We start from the raw sequence: 20,727 nt of genomic DNA on the forward strand, positions 1-20,727 counted from the left end.
TCCTCCTCTTTTCTTTCTGCTGCCTCCCCAGCGCTGCAGGTTGAATCTATTGCCCCTATTTCCTGTCACATGGGTTGGAAACAGGATCCCTGCTTTTCTACTATCTCGTCCCGTCTTTGTGGTGTCAGTGTTGTAGTAGCTATAGGACCTGCCTTGAAGTTCAGGGACTTTTAACGCGAGCCAGAGAGCGACTCCTGCACAGACCCGGACAGTCAGTCAGCCAGTCAGCCAGTCAGTCAGTCAGTCAGTCCGCCAACCCGCCGGTCTGCGCATCCGTCCGTCAGCCTGCACTTCACCTGAGAGCCAGTTCACACTCTTTAACCACACCATGGATTCCTGGACAGTGACCTCTGCTCTTCTTCTCGCTGGCTTTATTTCCTCCGCAGCTTTTAATCATTTCGACACCGGTGAGTTAAACTTTTCTTCTCGCCTTCTCTGAGGATGTCCTCTCCATAAATATGTGCGTTGTTCGGCAGCGTCCCCAAAGTTGCTCTTTCGCGCGCCGGACAAGCTCTTTAACTGCTAGAAACTGTTCGACACACACCGGAAAGAGCGTTTATTTTAATGTTACGGCGGTGTTTTCTTGTTCGGTATCGAACATGTCACAGATTGCAGTCGCAGTAACTCCATTCATGGTTCATCGCCTTGGTCCAAATCCCACTACGGCACTTTTTCCCAAACTGCACGCTGTAAACCTACAAATTAAAGACAGCGTGCAGGAGCCGGAGCAGGGAAAAAAAAGGGGGAAATCGGTGTGTTGTTGTTTAGTTTAAAGACGAGTGAGTGAGGTAATGTGAGCAGGGAGACTGGTCTGATCAGACGCTTCACTCCACACCTACAGGGTAAACACATCTGATCCAAATCGTGTCCAAAAATGTCCCCGGACTTGTGGAGTCCCGCGGCGAAATCACAGCCAATGCGGGTCCGTGTAACTCTGGAAAGGGCTTTTAAAAGATCACCGACAACTCTTGTAATGCTGTCCGAAAAGTAACGTGTCGATCTGATTAAGGAAAATGATGAGCTTTAACCCAAACCAGCAGCTTTTACGCACTAGACTCTCCGACGCATCCTGCGCTGCTGGTCCTGGTGTGTTTACCTGTCCTGCATCAGCTGCTTCTATCTTATCAGTCGCATTGTTACATGTTTGATTTATCTCAACTGTTATGATAGAAAATGTTCGTAATGTTTAAACCTCTATCGTCACGTTAGTGTTGTTTGCACAGCATTACTGTCTCTCGTGTCTTTAAATGCCCCCCCCCCCCCGAAATGAACTCCAAACCCCTCAGCTCAGTCATCTGCTATCATCCATTTAATTTACCATCAAGTTCAGACTAATACGCGGGGATACGCTTGCGTCTATCTGCAGAACTTCAAAGTTGCAGCCGGATCCCGTTTCAAAAGCTGCGTTCCCGGAGAATATTTTGTTTTAATGTGAATATCTAATAATGATGACCACACAAACCAAGCTTCTCCTTGCTGTAATTTGTGCCGCGTTTCATGTCGAAGCAGCAAATCCTCATGCTTTCCTTTTTAATTTTTTTGTATCTTAATTATACCCTCGGATTTCAAATTAGAGGGTCCACCATCTGGGCTAGTGCGTAAGTACTCCCATGTGTACCTATGTATTAACAAAGTATTTAAAGCAATGGTATTCCCCCTCATAACACAGGGGAGAGAAAAAAGACCAAGTTTAGTTTAAGTCAGCTGTGCCATATTTACTGTACAGTAAAACAATAATTTCATGCGTCTACATGAAGTCAGACTCTTGTTGTAAACGCAGGGGATGAACTGTTTCATGCTCTCTTTGCTCTGTTTTGGCCAGATGCCCCTAATCTGTTTGGGCTGTGCAATTAAAAGGTCAAACTGATGCCAAACCCAACAACACCTAAAGGAAAAATCCACCTTAAAACCCCTTCTGCGCTCACACGCCTGTTAGTTTAGCTTTCATTGTTTAGTGGTGTATTTTTCTCCCAACCACAGTTTGTTTGCGAAATGTCTGGAACCACTGCAGAGTTTAATGGCAGTAAAGTGGTCATATATGTTTAAATGTGAGGTGAGCTTCAGTGTCAAACCCTCAGAATCAAAGAAGAGGGGCGTACATATGCTTCCCTGCTTATGTTGACCAGGACGGATCTTTCAGAGAGAATGAAGTTTGATGCAACATGTCCTTGCCCATGCTGGGAAGTGTAGAAACCCCAGGGGAGGTAGATGTGGCTGAGGGGAACAACCAGAGCTGCATAACAAACCCCCGGACTGCACTCAGATAGTGTGGATACTACACTGCTTAAATATGTCTTATGTTATTCTTGCGGTTTAGCTTCACTGAGACAAATTTTATAAATGTGAGCTTCTCTGCCAGAAGAGTCTGGGGCATTTCTGTGATGTTCTGAAGAAGAAAAGAAAATCTGGGCGTGTGTAAATATGAATTCTTAAACAGCTGAATTTTCCCTTTAACTGCAACAGCTAGGTCATGCAGCAGCTTATTAATGCTCTGCAGAAAGCCAGCCACTGTTGCGTTTGTGACAGAGCGTCGAAAACAATTATACTGGAGTGCTTTCACTGTCCTGGTAGACTGCAGCACCGCGTCACACAGAAGTGTATTAACAGAAAAAAGTGGGGGTTTTTTTATTCGGTGCTGACAGATAATCATGAGCTCAGTGATAAACACACACATGCATGAAGAGTAAAAGAGTGAAAATGTGTCTGAAGGTTAAAGATGACGTAGCAGTAAGTGCCTTTATGCAACCTATAATATGAGGATGGGCTCTTCTTCCATACAGCACACTTCATACTCCCAGTATAGAGTGTTACTTAACCACAGACTCTTATCCATAATGTATATGGTTTCTCTTCCACCTGAACTCAGGAGGCTTTATAAAGAAACTCATCCAGACTCCCACATGCTGTTGTGTCTGACTGTGGCCTGCCTTTGCTCACTTGGCAGCTGCTTAGGCCCCATCACACAAATGTACACACAAGTGGAAGCTGAATGCTGTCAGAGCTGTCAAGATGAGGCATAATTGAATTGCTCCGTAAGCCGTTAATAACGTAGCTGATGGTGTTGGCGTCGTGAAACAAGCTTGAGCTGGTTAATCAGCAGGGAATTATTTTGTTCTTAATGTTCCCTGGTATCTCCTGAACAGTCTTTAGCGGTGGGCTGATGATGTGGGCCAGTGGTGCTGAGAGACCCACACTGCACCATGCATCTAAATGCATGTCTTTTGTTTATTTAAATGATGCGTCGTGATTTCGAAATGGAGGCTGAGGCAGCTTTTTGATGAGGCTGCCAGTGTTTGCTGTTAGAGTAAGATGGCTCACCTTTAAAGTGCTCCTTTTTTAAATTCAGTGGCAGGGTGAGCAAGCTGTTCCTGTTCCTGTCAGTACATGCAGGGATAACATATAATCTATCTTAGTGGTTCTCCACCTGGGGTCGTGGGATGATTAAAGGAATTGCTCAACATTTTAGGAAATATAACTATTTGCTTTCTTGCCGAGAGTTAGATGGGGAGATTGATACCACTCTCATGTCTGTCTGTTAGATATGAAGCTCTAGCCTGCAGTCGGTTAGCTTAGCTTAGTGTAAAGGCTAGGGGGTAACAACATCCACCTAACAGCATCTCTTAAGCTGTTAGGTGGAGCTTAATAATAAACACATTATATCTTCTTTGTTTAATTTACACAAAATTTAAAGCATAAAACTTAAAATTTACCTTTTAGTGTGGGTTGTGTGATGAATAGTTTAGGAGTGAATCTTTATACTTTTCTCGATACTTGCACCTCATCAGTCCTGTAGACATTTGGAGGGCATTGTCTTGTTTTTAAGGGTCACATCGCAGTGAGGCTGGCAACAATTTATCTGAATCCACTTTTTGCAAGATCTCCAAAAAGAGCAATATGAAACAAGCGGAGTCACAACCTGCGTATCACTGGACTTTCTTTCTTTTATCTTTTAAAGAAAGCAGTTAGCTTTGGTGTGTGTCGAGCTGAGGCTTGAAAAGGGCAGGCTGTGACATTTTGGCAATATGGAATGCACGCTCATTATGTGATCACAGCAGACAGAGCTGTCAGAAATAAGGCCAGATGAAGAAAACATCAGGTTAATATCAGCCCGTGCTCGACCAACTGAAAGTTGGACCGATCGGAAGAGGCGAGAGGTGCCTTATGGGCTTTCTTTTCATCTGCGGTCTTTGCCAAGCCTGTACTTAACTAGACGTGCATGAAATAACTTGTAAGGCCACACTAGGAAGATTTGCAAAAGCTGATTTCTGTACAAGTGAAGTATTTTATCAAACTAACATGCCGCAGGTGAAGCAGCTCGATTATTTCCAGGCTGAACGGGACATATTTGAGCTTTTTTACTCTCATTCAACACCAGGACTTTTCTGTCTTCCTTGAAGCAGTGCAGACACCAAATAGAGTGATGGGCAGATGAATGACAGCAAGTGTTGTGATTTGTCTTTGTAGTCTGACATGCATTTAAGCTGCTGCATAAACTGGCAACGCTCTGTTTCATCTGGCAGCCCGCCCTTTGTCCTGCTCCCTGTCTGATCGCTGTCCAGCACGGCACGATGTTGGCCTGGACTCTGTCAGATCCAGCGCGCTCAGTCACAGACGGAACTGGGAGATGCTGTGTGGCACAGCAGACAAGGCGAGGTGGCCGGAGTGTGGTTCAAAATACTGCACAAACTCCTGAACAGTAGCTCACACGGAGGTTTGGGTTTTTAGATTTTTTGGTCCTGGCAACAGACATTCAGCTTCTGTGCTCAGCAGGTTGAAGTGTGATTGATAGGAGTCTATTGTACATGGTTTGTGTTATTTTCAGATGTTTGGCTTAACATCAAGTCAGAGTGCATTGACTGTGTGTGTATATGTTCACCCCTTTGTTAAAAGCAGGGGAAAAGATGTCAGAAGCTTTTTAACATTTCCATGGAAGTCCAGGATTCTTGTTCGTTTTTTGTGTGAATTTTTCTTCTTCTGTGCCCACCTACATGTGTGTAGGGCTGCAGCTAACAATTATTTTCATTATCGGTCTGTTGATGCTCAAAGTGATCTTGTTCTTGGAAACAGCAGCTGAGAAAACTACCTCACCACTTTTGATCATAGCTATCACATGATCTTCATCAGCAGATGGAGTTTGCCCAGGGGCACGTTCAACCTCCACAAAACATAGCAAAACATTTATTTAAATGGAAACGGTGGTGTGTTAATGTGTTAAACACCCCGGTGTGTTACGCATGCACATTGCCTTTTCAGTGTGGTGGGCTTAAAAATGCGTGATGATTGGGTAGCACCTCGGACACACCCACCAAAAGAGAGAAAACTTATCTCGAAAACCGTTGCACATTGTTTCAAGGAAACATTTCGTTCAACCCAGAAACAGTAGCACAATGGTGCGCACCATTTTAAAAATGATCATGCCCCAATTGTGAAGGAATTGTAGATGTTAAAACTGGCTTTTTTTCTTGGACCTCCAGTTCATGTTGGCCCAAAATCAGAGGTCCAGAATTGATTCTGTGGATTAATTGTACGATAAAACTATTAATACGTCCATAACGTTTCCGAAAGTAGTGAAAGATGACCATTGAAAATGACCACCAGATATTTTTTTCACCAAACAACAGTTCAAATGTGTAATTTTTTGAAGTAGAAAACTCAAATATTTATCTTTATATCTGTCTCGACTTGATCCACTCTGAAGTTGGAAACGCAGTCTGTACAGTGCATTTTATGATTGGGTTCCATCAGCCTTTGTAGCCCCTGAGACAGAGGGTTCTTTGTGAGTGTAAGTGTGTGTGTGTGAGGGAGAGATGCTGTGAATCGTCTGTCTCGGAAGATAATAACAGACCATCTTCAGCCGTTTGAAGAAACACGAGCTTGTGTTGGCAGAGGTGATCGCGATGGAGCGTTGGTTTGAGGGGAGACAGCGGGTTCTTAAAGAGTTTAACATAAGGGCTTTCGGTGTGCGGGTAAACCCTCTGTGCTGACTGTGGGGAGTGTCAGAGGGCATTATGGGAAGAGGGTGCGTAGGGTCTGGGTCTCAGATGTGGGCCCTGTGGTCCCCCCCTGCTTTTCCGGTTCAGAGATGGAGATGGAAACCTCTCCTCCCTTGGTGAGCTTCTGTGTAGCAGACACAAGTTCAGACAAACCGCTGGGGTAGATTGGTGCACTGCACTGCACTGTGTGTGTGTGTGTGTGTGTGAGAGAGAGAGAGAGAGAGAAATGTCTAAGTAACTGTTAAGGATGTAACTGTAGGAAACAATAGAAGTTTTAGACTTTTAGAGTGAGGACACTCTAGCAAAGTAGATTAACTTTGGTCCTGACTTCTTCCTGGGTTTAGGTTTATGTTGAATTTAGGCCCAGGACTCTGTTCTACATGAGCCAGAGTTCAATGTAGGAACTGATTTTTGTAGTGACTTAAAAGTTAATATTAAGTGTTTTTTTTTCATGAATAGGTTATACTCTAACTAAGTTTTATAGGCACCATTCTCTTTTTCTGACTTCTGAGATAATGTGAGTCCCCTGCCTTTCACTCAAGGACATGCAAAAGTGTTGGCATCAATCACACATAGAACAATCTTCTTGGGACACATGGTTGCCTTTACTGTCTGTTCTCTCATCACTCACCAGAATGATGAGTAAACTGATGAATGGACTAATCTCCCTAAAACTCTATACTTCTTGAAACGTCCTGTAGGTTGCACACAGGTTCAGTCATTGTCTCCTGGTTGTCTCCCGGACAGAATGTGTCTCCTCTTTGTGTTGTGTTCATGCATAATCAGGTGCACACTGGCCCATATGGAGCCCTCATAAATCTTCAATGGAATGCCTGGAGAGGTTAAGCTTAGCAGGACAACAGAACACACTAACAAAACCCAACGATGCATATCGACTTTAACTGACACAGAGAGTGTGAAGGGGCCGACAACAGACCGGGCTGTGGTGTTATGGTGGAGAGATGATGAGTTTCCTGAATTAAATTGGCAAAAGTTTGAGATCAGATTATTTTAAAGGGCGACAGAAAATGATCTTGATAACTTAAGTAATCATTTTATCCAGAAAAAATGCTAAACATTCACTGGCTTCTCTGTTTTATATCATTACAAGTTCATTAGCTTTGGGTTTAGGACTGTTGGTTGGACAAAACAAGCAAATTCTAACGCATATTTCACTTTTTTCCCCAACATTTAAAGTAATGAACAAATTTTCAAGTGAAATCTGCAAAATTATCAACAGGATATTCCATAATAATGATAAAAAGTTAGTTGCAGCCTCCCTTCAGATATCACATAAAATGCTCCCTCCACACATGGAAAATCTGAGAGTAATTACAGGCTGGGAAGAGGCTTTTCCTCTGAGCATCACCCAGTATTGCTGTGCATTTGTATGGTACTTTATTGACAAAACTAAGCCATAGCTGATTATGCAAACCTCCATATCCAGTGACAGTGACAGCAGCTAGTAGCTAATAGCCACTGCTAGCAGTAGTAGAGAAGAGGGAGTTACTAAAGTAGAAAGTCTGAAATGGAAGAAAATAGAGCAGAGCATTATCCTTTTTTCATATACCAACACTCATGATACTCAGCATGTCTTGACTTGTGAAAGACAGGCCAAAGTTTTAAAGAATTCCCTCATTTACTGAATATGAGTTGAATCTGGCTCGAAGTCGGTAACAGGAGAAGAGGGAAAAAAAAGCTCTAGGTCAGAATTGTGTGCCTCTGCGTCAGCATGCTGCCCATTTACTTCCTGTTGACCTCTGGGTGGTGCCCTGCGAAGGTCAATTTGCAGGCAACGCCCTTGTTCTTCCATGCCAAGGGGTTGGACCGCCCATAAAACCACCAACCACTAAGACGGAGAAACAGACCTAGTTATTATAAACACAATCATGCTTATTATCATGCCACTGTGATTCTCGTCCTGTCGTGTTCAAAGGCTTACATTTGTTTGATCAAAGTACGTCTCTCTGTGTCGTTCTTCGCTCTTCCCCCTTTTCTCTTTTTTTAAACTTCCGCTGAGTGCAACTCTTTCATTTTTCTCTCACCTTGTGCAAATCACCACCTACTCAGTCGGGGCCGACCCAGCATGCAAAGCAGCCAGGCCAGTTTCAGCTTTCGGGATCTACGATGGTGATGGTGGTGCATGGGTAGCCCCCGTCAGAGGTGGCGAGGCATGACGGACGCGATAGTCATGTAAAGCACGGAGAGGCGAGGGAGAGGGGGCGTCCCCAAACAAAGTGGTGCGAGGTTGAGTGTGTCACTCTTGTCCCTGATCCACGGAGGCGGTCCCCATAAGACAACATGGAATTAAGCTGTCAAGCCACTGCTGGCTGTACACAACTGTCAGGCTTGAAAGAGATAAACAATGTTTAGGTAGGAGAGTGCGCTCATGTGGCCAGAATAGTGGTTTGTGAGGTTTTGTTGCTCAAAGGTCAGTCACGAGCAGTCTGAATGAGCTGTGACATGTTGGTTTTGGATGGAGCTCTGTGGAGCAGTGTAATATCTTTACGAATTCTTTCACAACTTTTTTTCACCTCAAACTATCCGGATTGTTCTCCCTCCCTTCTTCTTCTTTTCCCTTCCTTTACACATTTTAATACTATTATGCATGAGTTGTGTTCCGTGGCCTCATCGTGTACCTTGACATTTGCGTATGCATGAGGAGACCCACTCCAGTCGATGACAATGACATTCTGGTGCTCTCTGCAGCAGTCAGAGCCCATCAGCTGGAACACACTCCAGGGCACGGGGGGTAAATCAAATACAGTAATGAAATACCATATAGCCTCATGTTCCTCTATGAATTCTATTAACTCTCAAGCAAACAATTGTTTTCATTATCACAACTCAATTTAATTCATAGAGAATGGAATTTTAAAGGAGGTTTTAAGGCCCCAGGGAGTAGGCGGCTGACGCATGAAAACGTTACACAAAATATAACTTTCTGCCTCAACGCTGGATTTATATAACGACGTGAAATCAAAATAGTGTTATCAGCTCTGGGCGTGTTGATAAAAGGAGGTGCCGCTTTGCTACTCTCTAACAACACTCACTGACTCGCGTATTGATTCTGCATTTCAAGGAGAACGGGAAAAAACAATTAGACTTCGGCCTGATTTGCTTTGGTGCGAGCCCAAAACCATTCCAGCTTCCTGCCTCTGTACTTCTCTTTTTGAACATGCTATTAATAAAGCCTTTGACATAGTATGATTAAGGTAAATTAGCTGTTATTCTTTCTTTGATTCAAACATGTAACATGTTCCAAACATCTCGCCAGTGATTGGTTGGGTGTTTTTGCAAAAATCTCCACAGGCTGAGTTTCAAAGCAACCATGTATTTTTGTGGTGTCACATGCAATTCCGAGTTTTGAGAAGCGTAACCAACAACATAACGGGAGGATATTGAATTGCTACTGTGTGAGACATGACCTGTCCGGCGAACTTTAGTTCTTTTTATACTGCAGTTATGGTTGGGCCGGGGCCACTGAGGTCTGTGCTCCACTGCGGTAGAGTAATGGCAACCACTTTAAATAAATGGAGAGTAATTTTGCTGCTGAGCCCCGGGGTCTGGTTTGTGTCCAGCTGCAGCAGTTTGTGGCCGAAGAGGCAAATTGTCGCCTTTCCTCCTTGCAGGAAACGCCTACAGACAGGACTGATTTGACAAGGACAAGAAAGTGGACATGGCTAAGTGGACAGAGCAAACATTTGGACAAGTGAAGGGAGCAGACGTAGCTAAGTGGACAGCAAACAAAGGAACAAAGCCAGCGGGCAGAGCTAAGATGCCGTGACAGTGAAATGTGCAGTGGATCCGAGAGCGCAGAACAGAGGTTGGACAACACGTTTCCATGTGGTTGTTTTTGAAAGAATATGGAAATAAACGACCATTAACTAGAGCTGCGATACCTCGGGGACAGTTAACTGAGCTTAAAGAGTTCATAGACCATACTTTACAAGTGCACGGGAACATCTCACAAAAAACCTTTGTCCCTCAAGCCGTGGAGCCAGTGATATCCCGTTGCAATTCAAGGCCCTTTGAAAGAGGCTTGAACTGAAGGGATGAAACCCAAGTCGCCAAGAGGCCCTGATTCAGTTGTCTGTCTTGCATCGAAGGTGAATACAGCTCCCTAAGGTGAACACAAAACGGGCTGGGTCTGCAGCAGCCTATGTGGCACCAGCCCTTGACCAACACCAGCGGAGGGGTGGTCACACTCGGCCGATGCCATGAAACAGAATCTGCCGGCCCTCAATAGATCCCTCGTAATGGATCCCCTTCTCGGGGAGGCCAGCGGGATGCCCCCTGTCTTTTACCAGAGCCATCTGGTTCCCAGTACTGCTGCTCTTCCCACAGCCGCACAAACCACAGTGAAAAAGGATCGCTTTCACTGTCAAGATCAGGAACTGGAGACGGAGCTGGTTAAAAGGGGTCTGAATGTTGAACGCTGTGATCCCCTCTGTAGCAGCCTATTGTGTCCGTGGAAGTTGGCTCGGTTGCGGTTTATCTGACAACCTTTTATGATTTGATACAGTGCAAATGTGTGCTCTGTTAGTGCTCTGACCAGGTCACATAATTAAAAAAAAGATTTAAACATGTTAGTAAATACACAAATTGAGATGAGTGTGCAGTTTTGTGATAATGATCACGGGTTGTTCTAAAACCATAAAGCGATTCAGTGTGGCGGGAGATCAAGGGAGAATGTCTTGACGCAAAGAAGATTTTCTCCACGATGTACATGGATTTAAAGTGTAAAAAAAAAAAAAAAAAAATCTAAACATGCCAAGGAATGCTGAGGGAACAGAGCAGTGCCTCCATCTGTAGTTTACAAAGATAGACAAAACAAACACGCTGGGGCCTTTTTTTCTGATGTGTTTGCCACTCTCTCCAAATGAGCTGGGGATTCATTGGATGCAGATGGGTGCATGTTTGTGCTCCACACATGGGGTGTGTTAATCCACCACTGCGAGCAAGCAAGAAGTAAAAGTTGCTTAAACCTCATTATAGACTTTACATCAGTTACTGTTCTTTCTGCGGTGATCCCCTCTATGTCCATCTAATTCTCTGCACTGCTCGGAGGGTGGACACAATCCACCACCAGTCTCCTTTAGTTACATTTAATCACAACACATGGCACTAAGCCTCACTCAGACATCTGATCAACTTAAGCCCAATTTCCAGTAACCATGTTGTTCCATTTCTGAAGGGAACAATTACCAAAAGGGGCCTCAAAGCTGCCTATAAAGCTTAGGATTCCCAGGCAGGCATGACACTTGGCCTTGGTGGTCGAATTGTAGACAATATCCAGACAGATTGACAATAACGTCTTATTTAGGTGTTTTTGTTCTTTTGTTTTTCTAGATTTGTCTGTCATCACAGCAGAAAAACAGACTGTAAGGGGCACAAACCACAGTAAACCTGAAACAGCTGTCAGTTGATCAGTTGAACAGAAAATTGATCAACAACTAACAACTAGGTCATTTTTTAGAAGCAAAAGATAGCAGATATTCTCTGGTTGGGCGTCTCTAATATAACAATTCTTCTCTGTTTTATGTCATTATAAACTACATATCTTTGTGTTATGTCAATCATTTGAAGACATCACCAGATTTATGATTGACATTTTTCACTACTTTACTGAAGAATTGATTAATTGAGGAAATAATCAACAGAGTAAATTAATAGTGAAAATAACAGACATTTACACAAACACTGTGCAGCTGAGATAAAACTTTAAAGGGCTTATAAAATCTCAGAACTCAAAGGACGCAAAGAGACCAAGTCAAACAACCTGTTTCCCTTCAGCTACATACTCCCCTGTTTAATTATATAAATATCAACATGATGTAGTTGGTGCATAAACTACAGCAAAAAGACTTTAACAAAGACAAAATGGCCTGTGTGTCCTCTCTGAACCATCAGTGGAGGCTGAAACGGAGAGGAGTTGCTCATCACCCCCTCCTCCCTTGATGAAATGCCACTGATTTACTCATTCCCCAAATTAAATTTTAGTGTCTCATTTGTGTGCTGGCAGGAAATCCACAATAGGAAATAACTCATCGAAACTGGAGAACAAAATCGAAAACTCTCTTCCAAACAGCAGCAAACGAATGATCTGTCAGAGGAAAGTTGGATAATGATCAGAAACCCTGCGAAAGAAAATATTTTCAGCAACACCTGTGCCCTCGCTGACTGCAAGGAGAAAGAATTGAAGGCAACAGAGGTGTACAGTTAAAGGACATAACGAAAACTATCATGTGCACAAACCTACTTTGACAGTTGCATCCTCTAAAGCTTTTCTGCTGCTTCACACAAAAGGCTTCAGCTTCTCCTGCCTCGAGTCTTGTTATGATTCACTCTAAAAAAAAAGATGAGGCATCATTTTGTTGAAATAATGATGTCTGTTAAGAATAAACAGGAAAAGGAGCTGAGCTTTTGATCTGATGCAGCAGTGCGTGTATGTGTGTGTGTGTGTGTGTGTGTGTGTGTTTTTTTTTTTTTTTGCTTGCATTAGCAGGGCAGGTCACATCGTTCCCTCCCCTCGACCCGAGACCTTTATTTATCTAAGTCAGACCTCATCTTCCCTGGATCCTGTAATCACACAGGACCTCTGGGAGAGAAAGAAGAGAGAGAGGAGGTGGTGTGTGTGTGTGTGTGTGTGTGTGTTGGGGGGTGTGGGGGTCTGTAATGGCTGCACACAATCCCCTGCAACAGCTCTGACAGAGCTTCAGCCCAAACCAAACCACATATAATTTACATTCCTCAGATACCAGCTAACCTGAGCACAAACAGGACGATCGAAAACAGGTGTGTTAAGTGACGGCCCTTCTCCTCTTTTTTTCATGGTTCACCTTCCTTTGAGGTGCTATCTGGCTTTCATGTAAGCTTAAGGTGGCTGAATGTACAGGGGCAAAGGGCCCATGTATGGATCTGAGGCCCATCACTGCGTTAATCTTAAATGTTATCACAGGAGCAGCATGAAACGTGGAAATCATCCTACGAGAGAGAGAGAGAGCGGGCAGAGCCGGCCGCACAGCTTACATAACATTACCGCAAATTGATTACTGCCTTTGAGAGGCTGGCCCATTGTGAGGAGAGGAGTTAGGGAAATTGACAGACATGTGCACTTAAACACACACACACATGTAAGCTCACACATTCAGCGATAGCTACAGTGCAGTGAAGAGTGGGTGAGAATGGCATCACCACAATGACACTGGCCTTACCACTGAAGGAACAAAGGAGCCTGTGTGCATGTTTATGTGTGTGTTAGAGAAAGAGTGTGTGTGTGTGTGTGTGTGTGTCCTCCCTTCCCTCCACATCGGATTCATCTTAAAACACTGCGGCTGCTCTGCTGATGAAAATTGCTCCCTTTCATTCTTACTGTAAGTGCGTCTGAGGAGGGAAGCGAGGGTATGAGAGGGGAGAGGGAGAGAAAAGAAAAGCTGGAATGATGTGGGTAGGAGCGCAGATTAATGCATGTCTTGTCACTGCTTATGTTTATCGGGGCATCTGACAGTGCAAGTTGACTGGGAGATCATTTTACCATCCATTTACAGGCAAAACAAAAAGGAAGCGGAGAGCAAACTTTAAACACCCCCATGCGAGGCACACACGGCCATTAGCTACAGTGAGCCATCATGTCTTGTATCACAAGCCGTAGATCCTCTGGTTATCAAAGGCTGAATGCTCTGAGGAACCCATATGGGTATGTGATATTTTCTTCACAGAAGACACGCATTAGCAGGACATATTTTCTGTCTCTGAAACCCTGCATCGGTTGTTTGTTTGCTGGTAAAGGGCCCCAGCACACAGCTGCGCCACAGAGCTCCTCTGGAATGAGATTTGTACCTTCAAACTCAGATCCCTGCCTTTAGAGACTCTGAGTCTGTGCTTGCTTTTAGTTTTACAAACCTGGGCTTTGTAGGCCGTGTCTATAACGCAAGGACATGTGAAATAAGCCAAGTGTTCACTTCACTGCTGCTCTGCACAAGAAGGAGAAAATTAGAGCCTGGGTTAACAATCTGCGGGATCATAAAAACGGTCTTTGTCCCACCCTGACTCACTCAGTGTTTGCCTCTCTGTTTTCCTCTCCTCTTTCTTTTTCCTGCTTAATTTTGCCTCCCTCCTGCCATCGCTCTGTCTTTCACAATCCTTCCCTCAGTCTCAGTGCTCTCCTCTAATTTGCAGTTTGGTTTAATTTAAGATGGATCAATCCCAGACGCGCTAATTGTGCACCTTGGAAAGCTCTGAACCGAACACCCTCAGCTCATCTCACCCTCTCAATCTCCGCTTCCTCCCTTTCTCCATCACTTACAGTCCCTGCTTTCTCCTGGCTGCAAAAGTCCGGTTTACTCTGGTGTCAGAATTGGTTTAGAGCAGGTTCAGTGGCATGTGTTGAGTATGCAGCAGATTTCCCCTTCTATTTGTTTAACCCTGTAACCTCTGTCCTCTTATTGTTAAGAGAGGTGTGTGACGTGTGGACGTGTGAGTGTGTGGGAAACTATGAGAAACAAGGACAGCGTTAGAAGTGAAGAAGCTTTTAATCTTGTTTGGAAATGTTGCCTCTATTTTGGCAGATGTTGAGTATGACTTGAAACCGTCAGGAGGTTCCAGAGGGGAGGTAATTGAACACAACACCCCGTCCACCCTCATGTCAGGTTGGCTGGCAGGTCCCTGATGTCGACATGTTGTCAGTGGCTTTTTTTCCCCCAAAGCGTTTTCAGCGAGTCCCTGAGTGTCCTTTACGTCATTGTTAAGAGTCTGCAGCCCATCAGTCACTCCCTGAACGTCTGCCAAGCAAAGCTCAGATTCGTCCCACCTCGCTCCATCCTCGGACACGCGCTGAGCCAGAACTGCCCCTGTTCTGTCTCTGCTGTGTTTTGTCAGATATCATCCCGGCCACTGTGGGAAAACCTACAAAAGTGGTTGTTTTATCTGTTTCGCTATGTTTGCTGATTGATTCTTTAAAATCACCCCAAACATAACACTTAAATTTAGAGCCAGAGGGTAAAAAAAAAAAAACTTTTATGTTTTCCATTTTTGTGACAAGCAACTTCAAACAGAGGGGTTCTTGGCAGCGTGTTAAGCCCACCACTGGCTCCAGAAGATTAGACTCTTTCCATTACAGAACTAAATAATAGGGGCCACAGTAGAATGAGATGGGGCCATGTTTTATAGGTGCTACCCAGCAACTTTGGCAGGGAGTCTTGTGGCTCTGTGGCTACTGTGGTAGTGAAGTCAGGAGGTGGTGCATCGGAGGGTTTTTGCAGGAAGAATGGTGGTGATTGAGGCTATTTTGGGAGTGAATGAGGTCTTGGTTTATGGCCTGGTTATCTGAGGCTACAACCTATGACAAAAGCATTAAATAAAAAGAAGGGGGTGTGAAATCCCATTGAGAAGTCATTGTCTGCAGATTTAACTAGTTAGAGGCAACTGTTCTCATCACTTAGGAAGCAACGTTGCCTTTTTTTGCTCTCACTGACCCTCTAACATGAGGGTGCTTTAAAAAAAACTCTTAAAGGAGAGGAGTGATCAGAGGAGCAGAGAGGCAAGGTGTGGTCCATTAACTGCCTGGTGCCCCCCCTCTGAGAAATCACTGACTTCTCCTTAGCAACATCCAACTTCATTAAAAGAGCCTCGCTGGATCTGTGACTATCTGTAAAACCTGGATAATAAATGTGAAGCAGTCTTCCTGTGCTCCTCTGAAGTCTGATGTGGTTTTGATGTGGAAATGGATGTTGTTGGGGGAAAAGGGGAACCAGACTTGTGTTGCAGCCAGCTGTGTCCCCCCAGAAAAAGAACTCTGTAACCCGCTACATCTGGCCTGGTTTGGCCTGGCCCTGGCCTCTGTTCTTACTACACTGACATTAATGAGTACCACAACAGTAATGGCTACCAGGACATTGTGGAAGGGAAACATATTGTGGCAGGTTGTGTATTAATAATCTGCAGTGTCTCTCATTTTTGTTTGTGGACATTGGAAAGTTTCTGCAACCCTGAATACACGTCAGCTTTTTGGTGGTGTTAGTGCATGTACAAATTAGTTTTCTTTTCATTATACTGTACATGTTTCTATCATAAACTCATTCTGTGTAATTTTGTAATAGTGGAAGTATTGCTCATGCACTAAGCCTGTTTTGCTGTCCCCAGAGTTTGAAGCATATAATAAAGATGGAAGGAAGCTCTTTATGTCAGCCCTCTGTGAGGAAGCAGTCGTCTGTAATTATCGCTGCTTTTCATCCCTCGTAGCAAACACAACAAATAAGTGCTCTTGTGTGACCTGGCAAAGTGTTCCAGAAAAGCCATTTGTTTGTAAGCTTGTTTGTTTGTGTTCTTGTGATCACATGACCAAAGCCCCGTACCCGTAGCCCCACCCCAACCCCCACATCCCCTCACCCCGTTTTCTCAGAGCATCAAGTGCATTTGAAGTTGCAATGTGGAAGTCATTAGCCGCAAATCCCAACAAATATAATAACAGGGCGATTAGCTCTCTCTCAGCGATCCTCTGCTGTTTTTTCTTTCTCTTTCTTTTTTTTTCCTTCTCATTGCCGGGGTGGTGCTGTATTCTGTGAGCGCAGGGCTTGGTCAAGGGCGAGTCCTCCTCTTCCCTTTCCCGGACTTTTTCTATTTGTAGATCTGCATGTATTTTATAAGAGGCTCCCCCCCCCCCCCCCCCCTTCTCTTAGTCTTTCATGCGGTGGTGGTTCTGTTTCCCATCACGGCCTATGATGAAACCACACGAAAGCCCAGGCCCATGTGACGAGAGTGCAACAGTTGCTTGGTGACAAGGAAAAGGGGTGTGAGGTAGGGGGTAGGGGTCTGGGCGTGTTCAGAGGGGAGTGGGTCTGAAGTGGTGACGGTCCAATCATCAGATGAGCTCTTCATTTCTCCCAGGACAAGGATAAAATGCCCATATTCACAAGTTCCAACGTAAAATTGGCCTTTTCTCTTCAGCTTAATAGATGTGTGGCCGTCCGCAGGGCTCTTAAATGGTCCATTCATCTTTACGATGGCCTCACTTATCTCTGAGTCCTTGCAGATCTGCTACTTCCCATTCCCACCACAAGCAAATGGTGCCTAGAAACCACATGGAACACCCCCCCCCCATCTCCCTCCCGGTGGCAAAACACTGCCATATTTACCATCTCATCCTGGAAAGCTAACTTGGCCGCAGCAGGGCGGGATGACTGCCAGCAGCAGCTCATTCCAAGCGGACCATGTGCAGGCAAGCTCTGCTTTATCCTGAAACTCCAGAGTAAAGTTTCCTGAAGGAGGAGAGGAGACATTTACAAAGTCATTTGGCTCTTTCTTTTTGATACAGTGCTTTGAGCAGCGCTGCATGCAGCCAAGTTCAGTCATTTTAATACCCGCTCTTTTTGAGGAGAAGATATTTGAAGGACGTGAGCTCATTTGGGATGCAGTCGGTTGCCCTGTCCCTGCCTGATGTTATCCTCTCTGACTGGGGCAGTAACAGTCCTGATTGCTTTTGGGGAGCAGTGACTCATGATTGTGCTTGTGCCGCTGCCAAACTCTCAATAGCAGTGTTTCCTTCTCTTTCTCTCTGTTGCCGTGGCTGCCGGCATCCAGAAAAATGTAAATGCAATGAAAATTCATCATCTAATTCTAAGTCTTCCCAAATTAGTGTATATCATAGGATACAGTGTGTATCCACCATCATCCTTCAACTTTACCAGGGTGGCTAGCTCTAATGTTGGTAGCAGTACACGCCCTTATCTGCAGAGTTTTCTACAGGGTAAACACTGCTCCATGGATCACCTTCATCCTTTGCACAAGCAGCAGTTCAAATCTTCCAAATGTGCGTTGTTTAAGAAGCCTTACCTGTCCTCTGTCTTCCACCCTTCTCATTGCTCCCTTGTGTAAGGGTGGTAAGAGCATGACCTTTGTTGTAACACCATTAAGCTGTTTTTCTAATTTTATGGAGTCGTGTTCTGCCTCAGCCGCTCTCAGGTGGATTTACGACCCGGTGGTTGATATCCTTGCATGCCGAGGCTGTATTAATTTGTTAAGAGAGAGGGGAGCCATTTACAGACAATAGGGTGGCATCATAATTGCAGGAACCTGACACCCTGCAGCTCTTTGCTGCAGTTGAACTCCTGTCTGCCAGACGATGGATGGTTGATAAGCTTGAATGAACAACATAGCCGAAACAACTTTAATTAAAAGCAACTTTGGCTGACAGACTGAGAACAGGCAGGGCCTCTGATTTACACCAAAATTAAGTGTTAGCAGTACTTGTGTGGTGGATAGAGGAGGCTGGAATGCGTGTTTTTGCGTGCAGACTGACTGCTGTAAATATTGCAAAGCATGGTATAAAGTATGAGAAGCTAATTACTAAACACATGAAACTTTCACAACATTTATTTTTTGTTCATGCCCTACAGTTCTACATTTACTCACTTTCTAAACAATCTCTAATATAATCAGTACACAGTAACATTGATTTGGGAGGTTATTGATCTCCCACAAATAAGGAAATAACTCCTTTTTAAGTGTTTGAATCATTGACGTTGCCCACTAAACCTGTGAAATGACCTCTAGAGGTTGCCATCCAAACCTGGCAACAGACTACAGAAGTTGCATTAGAAGCCTGAGAGGCTAAGCGATCCCCAAAGAAATGTTTGTTTGTATATGAGTTGAAAGGGGCGTGACAGAAGAGACAAGAAGCAGCAGAGGAGAAAAGAGTCAAGGAAGGTGAGAGAGATGATAAGACAAGAGGGAGAGGAAGCTGGGAAACCATGAAGGCAAAAGAAAATGAGAAAGAGGCTTGGAGCACAGCTGGCTCACCAAGGGGTATAATGAATGTCATATTGCAATGCATTAGCTCATACTCAGCCTAGACAGCTTGACTTGATGAAAGGGGCCGGTCATTGGCTAACCGCGTACATAGCAACAAGACCCCATGGAGACGAGCCAAACAAGCGAGAATTGTTTTTTTTCTTGTCAGTGTTTGATTGACAGGCATGATGTGAAACTGTTGTCCATGTAGCCTAGTCTGGATTGACATTTTTAACCTCAGATAAGTTAACACGAGAATGTGTTATGTGTACGTACGTGTTTTTAAAATATATATTTATCTATCATAACTTCAAGCTGTGGCCTCGTGGCATCTTTTGTATTTACCTTTTGAAATTTGATGCCAAATGTCAGGAGCGAAAAGCCTGTTTTTATCCTTGCTGGTAACACCGAAGGGCTATCCTGCTCTGTCAACAGTCATAGCAATTATGAGTGATGCATAATCATAACAGTCACATAATAAATTAATATTTTCCATCGTAATGCAATCAAAAGAAGAATTCAGTTGACAGGAGCCCCCCTGAGGCTCAGTGCAATGAGCGGTGATGGCTCATCACACTCCCATCAGCCATTGTTTATTTGAATTCTCTCTTTCAGGGAAGAAAAGCCTTCCACCAGCCATTGTTTCGCCTTGGGAACCCAGCTCTCTCTCATTCTCACTCTCTCTCTCTCTGTCTTGGCCATATGGTTGTCATACACTTCCTGGAAATTCAAGCCATGTTTGCTTTTGTTGTATATCTGTGGGGCATTTTTTCCCTGTGCTCACATGTTGACATTAATTGAAACAATACTGTGATTGATCTTGCTTTAACACATAACACTTTTGGCCAAAGTTTAAAATGAATATATACAGTAATTCCTAACTTATCGTCTATGATCATTCCAAACACATTAAAACATTTTAATAGCACAAGAGTATTTCACACAATCCAGACTCTCAATAAAGCAGGTCACATATGTGGCTGCCTTTTACATGCCTGTGTAAAAGCTCTTGCCAAGCTTTTGATTTCCATCTGAACAGACGACTAATCCTTTACAGCAAACAACAGATTTTGATTTACTTTCATTTTTCTTACATTCTCCATTTAATTTCTCTGTTTTCAGAGTGTTACACTGCCAACGGAGAGGATTACAGGGGCTTCCAGAACCAGACCAGTCTGCATGGTGGTAAACCCTGCCTCTTCTGGAATGAGACCTTCCAGCACCCTTACAACACCCTCAAATACCCCAACGGAGAGGGCGGTTTGGGCAGCCACAACTACTGCAGGTGAGTCCCACTTTCTTGATCCTGAAATTTACTGACAGTTTGACCCATGTTAGGGGTTTACTTATTAAAGTGATGACACAAGAGGTTAATAAATCATCTGTTCCCTGAGTTTTAATGTTAGATAATATGGTCATGACCCACAGTGTGTTGTAGCATGAATACATTCTCCACATGTGATGGGTTAAATCAAGGCCTCAAAAAACATTTAACTTAGTAATTAATTTAGTATCGCACAAGAAAAGAATCACAGATTAGATAAAATCCTTTCAGCTCATAAGAGATTCATCTTGTGACCCCTTAAAACAAATGTCCACTTTTTCCATTTTCCATTTCCACACTTATCTGCTTACTTGCTGAGAACTAGATAAGAGCATTGATACCATTTTTATGTCTGTTCACTAAATATGGTGTCAGCCATTGGCTAACTTAGCTTAGCACAAAGACTGGAAGCATGGGGCAAGAGGTAGCTGGACTTTGTCCAACGGTAATAAAATCCACTTACCAGCACTTACTGTATAAAGCTCACTATCTGACATGATTTAGCTTGTTTGTTTAATCTGTACAAAGACTAAAGTGTTTGGGTTGAGTAACTTCCTGGAGTCGCAACTAGTTGCCAGGAACTTTGGTTCAGCAGTAGTTTCAACAGAACCGGCAATACGG

General features: G+C 44.0%; 1 protein-coding gene across 1 annotated transcript in view; it reads left to right on the top strand.

Annotated features, from left to right (window-relative positions):
• kremen1 (kringle containing transmembrane protein 1) overlaps positions 1 to 20,727 on the top strand; it is a 56,904-nt gene continuing 36,177 nt past the window's right edge. Inside the window, 2 exon segments of the mRNA XM_018702525.2 lie at positions 1 to 407; positions 19,905 to 20,067. Coding sequence (XP_018558041.1) covers positions 329 to 407; positions 19,905 to 20,067 — 242 coding nt within the window. The 5' untranslated portion in view covers positions 1 to 328.

Source organism: Lates calcarifer, linkage group LG13, assembly GCF_001640805.2.
Source record: "Lates calcarifer isolate ASB-BC8 linkage group LG13, TLL_Latcal_v3, whole genome shotgun sequence".
NCBI lineage: Eukaryota > Metazoa > Chordata > Actinopteri > Centropomidae > Lates > Lates calcarifer.